At 37.9% G+C, this 3,369-nt stretch overlaps 2 protein-coding genes across 4 annotated transcripts in view; both read right to left on the bottom strand.

The window, feature by feature from the left end:
• LOC110024339 (protein-lysine methyltransferase METTL21D-like) overlaps positions 1 to 861 on the bottom strand; it is a 1,904-nt gene extending 1,043 nt beyond the window's left edge. Inside the window, exon 1 of the mRNA XM_020724241.1 lies at positions 765 to 861. Within this exon, the coding sequence (XP_020579900.1) occupies positions 765 to 861 (97 nt within the window). The remainder of the gene's footprint in view (positions 1 to 764) is intronic.
• The window catches only part of LOC110024335, a 10,537-nt gene extending 8,384 nt beyond the window's left edge, over positions 1 to 2,153 (bottom strand). Inside the window, exons 1-2 of one of the 3 annotated variants that reach the window (XM_020724238.1) lie at positions 1,893 to 2,104; positions 771 to 1,536 (exon numbers count right to left, since the gene is read on the bottom strand). In XM_020724238.1, the coding sequence (XP_020579897.1) occupies positions 994 to 1,536; positions 1,893 to 2,060 (711 nt within the window). In that variant the 5' untranslated portion in view covers positions 2,061 to 2,104 and the 3' untranslated portion in view covers positions 771 to 993. Of the gene's footprint in view, positions 1 to 770; positions 1,556 to 1,892 lie in introns of those variants that run through there. The other 2 variants (XR_002293983.1, XM_020724239.1) reach the window with 2 other exon arrangements.
• Positions 2,154 to 3,369: the final 1,216 nt, after the last annotated feature.

Genomic DNA, 3,369 nt, shown 5'->3' with positions numbered 1-3,369 from the left:
ACAATGGTGAGCTCTATGACCGGCGAGTCTGTGAACTTCATTGCTCCGGCGAACAAATTTCGCCGTTGTAAAACTGATATTTTTCCGAGTTTTTTTTTAAGAGAATTCAATCCAGTTTATTATCCGGGTCGGATTTAAGTTGAATTCGAAAACTCAATTATAACCCGAAAGTTTGGGTTAGCAGGTGAAACTAAGGTTTGGGTTTAGTTCAGATTTTAATTTTTGACGCGTTTATTATTCGGTTCAGGTTCGAGTTGATGCTGTTCAGATCGAGTCCCTTTTCATGTCAGAATCAAACTCGATCTGCTGACCAGAATTGATACTCTTAGGATCCGTTTAGGGCAGCTTATAAGTGCGGGCAGCGTTTTCAAAACCCGGTCGTACTATTTGGTTCGCGCGTTTCATCAGCTTATCTGAAACTGAGTTTGAGTTTTTACACCAAACGCAGATCGCGGGTCGACCCCTGTGGCCAGCCCGCAGGCCGCGTTTAAGGATAAGCAGCTTATCCAGAAACGCACAAGCTGCCTCAAACTGACCCTTAATCGGGCTGACTAGAAAAAAAAAATATTTAAAGTTTGTTGATTCGACCAGAACTGAACCGGACCGGAGTTTTGTCAGTTAACATAATAAAAATAAAAATTAATTAAATATGACAAATAACATTATAACGATAAAAAAAATTGATCAAAATTGTATTATAAAATATAAAACATAAATAAAAAATAAATTCAATAATTTTAGATATAAAAACAAAATGTACAAACCACCAATCAAAATTATTGTCATCACAAAGCCTAATAAGAATCTCAAGCATCCAACAATTGTTCCTTTTGGGGCAATAATTGTGGTGCGGCACCGCATCGCAGTTTTGTCTGTTTTGAGTGCTTTTTTAACAAAAATTACCGTTGGAACGAAGCATTTTCCCACATAAGTCACGACTAGATGTATACATTTTTTTTTTAACATCAGTTGCCCTAGACGGATCCAAAATGGTCAAGTATCGACAAATGTAGCAACCATTTTGGCCGCCGACGGCCGCCGGTGGAAACAATGTCTGTGCAGAGGCATCGAATTCGAATCAAGCAAATGCAGAACCCCAACCATAAGAACCGAAGACAAGAACATCGGAATCGGCCCGAAAATCCACATCAGAAGCACCGTCGCGAAATAGAGCGCCCTCAACCCCGCCGCCCAGAAATTCCCGCCGCGTATGACGGCCCTCTGGACGTACCCTACCGGCAAATCGGATCCCAGCGTGGTCATGAGATAGCTGGAGTGGACGAAGTATCGCGCCGATTGGATGAAAGCGGTGAAGGCGACGAGGAAGCAGACGAGGAGCGAGATGTACTTGACGGAGGTGGTTGATCGGGTTTTGTCGCCGTATATTACTTGTGCGGTGAGCTGATCGGCGGAGGAACCCGCGACCAATGTGCCGATCAGAGAGCTTAGGGCGATGGAGAGGGAAGCGAGATTGCTGGATGCCGATGTGCTGCTCGAAATTACGGATAGGGCCAGACTCGTCTCCTCGCCTCTTGCCTGTTGCTCAAACTATAAGCTATGAAATTCATAGGGAATAACTTATCAACAATAACTTATCAACAACATCGAAATAGAACCTCGGAGATTATTAAAAAATTATTTTGATTGTATATTATTGAAATTAGTACCTCAATAAACTCCTAATAACCCCTTAATAACTGCGAAACTGAGGTTATTGAGGAGTTATTACTCTGCATGCGTATTTCGTATGTAAATATTTCCCCTATTTCATGCTTCAGCTAATGCAGCTTTGATGTTAAAACGGTATAACCTTTATTTATTTAATTACATGTTTATCATCTAAAGGTCATGTAATATATGCAAATACATAATTGAATCATGTATCTGAATACCTGTAGCATCCGCTCGACCCAAGCCAGCTTATTATGATTCTCATACCCAACAACTGTGGTTTCGGGATAGTAAAGAATCCGATACAAAAGAATCAGATGATATGTAAACATAATAGCAAGCCCGCATGGAACCAGCACCAAGTCTATAGATCCCCTATCAAGAAACATCTCTCCTCTCTCTCTCCTCTCTCTCTCTCTCTCTCTCTCTCTCTCTCTATATATATATGGTTAATGGTTGCTTATTGGGACATGGTTTGCTTTAGCTTGTGAAAATGGGGGAGGAAGGAGGAGAAGAGAAGAAGCTTGTTGCTTGTACTCCATGTGTAGCTTCTATTAAACATTGCTTATATATTTGCATGTCTAACGTCTAAAAGTTTATATCATCATTTTTTTGGGAAGTATGTATGTCTTTTCTTGTATGGGTTTACAACACTGAAGTGTTGAAAGTGTAAATATCAAATTTGTAGATGTTGGATATGTAAATACGTAAGAATTGTGTGATATGTATGCAAATTTTCTGAAAATTAATTTAAAATTTTTAAATAGAATTAAAAAAAAAAAGGACATTCACATGCATGCCACCAAATTCCTATGAATTTACATATACAACACCAAAACTTTTACTTTTTTACATTTGTACCATCTAAATCATTAGCATCACATAAAAAATTCTGCCTTTTTTATTTTTGATGCGTGCTAGAAAATTCGCGGCGGTAGAGTAATGGATTATCGTCTTAGCGTTGCACGAAAATTCAGCACACACTCAGATGAAAGTGAATCAAGCTATGATCACACCAGAAATTTTTACGTGGAAAACCCGTAAAAAGGGAAAAACCACGGGGCCTTGCCCAGTTGGACATTCACATGCATGCCACCAAATTCCTATGAATTTACATATACAACACCAAAACTTTTACTTTTTTACATTTGTGCCACCTAAATCATTAGCATCACATAAAAAATTCTGCCTTTTTTATTTTTATAAAGGTGAAATACACCTTTTTATGCATAATTAAAGAAGTTATATATATATTTATATATATATATATGCAGAAATTTAAGAAAATTCTATGTTTGATATAAAAATTTACAAATACACTGTAAATTTTAATGAGTTAGAAATTTATGTTGTAATTCATTTTTAATGAATTTAGAATTCAGTTAATTTGGTCAAATTTGAATTACATATGTAAAATGTTATGGGCAAGTCGCAGCCGTCGCCCATCGCTACCATCTCCCGCCGCTTGCCAACGCAGCGCGTCTCTCCCCATCGCCTGGCGCTGGCCGATTGGCGGCCTGTTGCCCATTATTCATATAAATACATTGTTTTCAATCAGCTTCAAACCAAACACAAAATATAAAATTTAAGTTTATTTTACAGTGAACCAAACAACTCAAAAAATACATTATAATCGTAGTACTCTGTAAATCTCTTACTTTGCATTTCATTTTTAGCAAACCAAATGGCTCGTAGTGA

The sequence above is a fragment of the Phalaenopsis equestris genome, unplaced genomic scaffold (genome assembly GCF_001263595.1).
Source record: "Phalaenopsis equestris unplaced genomic scaffold, ASM126359v1 Scaffold000253, whole genome shotgun sequence".
Classification (NCBI taxonomy): Eukaryota; Viridiplantae; Streptophyta; class Magnoliopsida; order Asparagales; family Orchidaceae; genus Phalaenopsis; species Phalaenopsis equestris.
The sequence above is the reverse complement of the archived record's forward strand: the minus strand, read 5'-3'. Positions and strand labels throughout refer to the sequence as shown.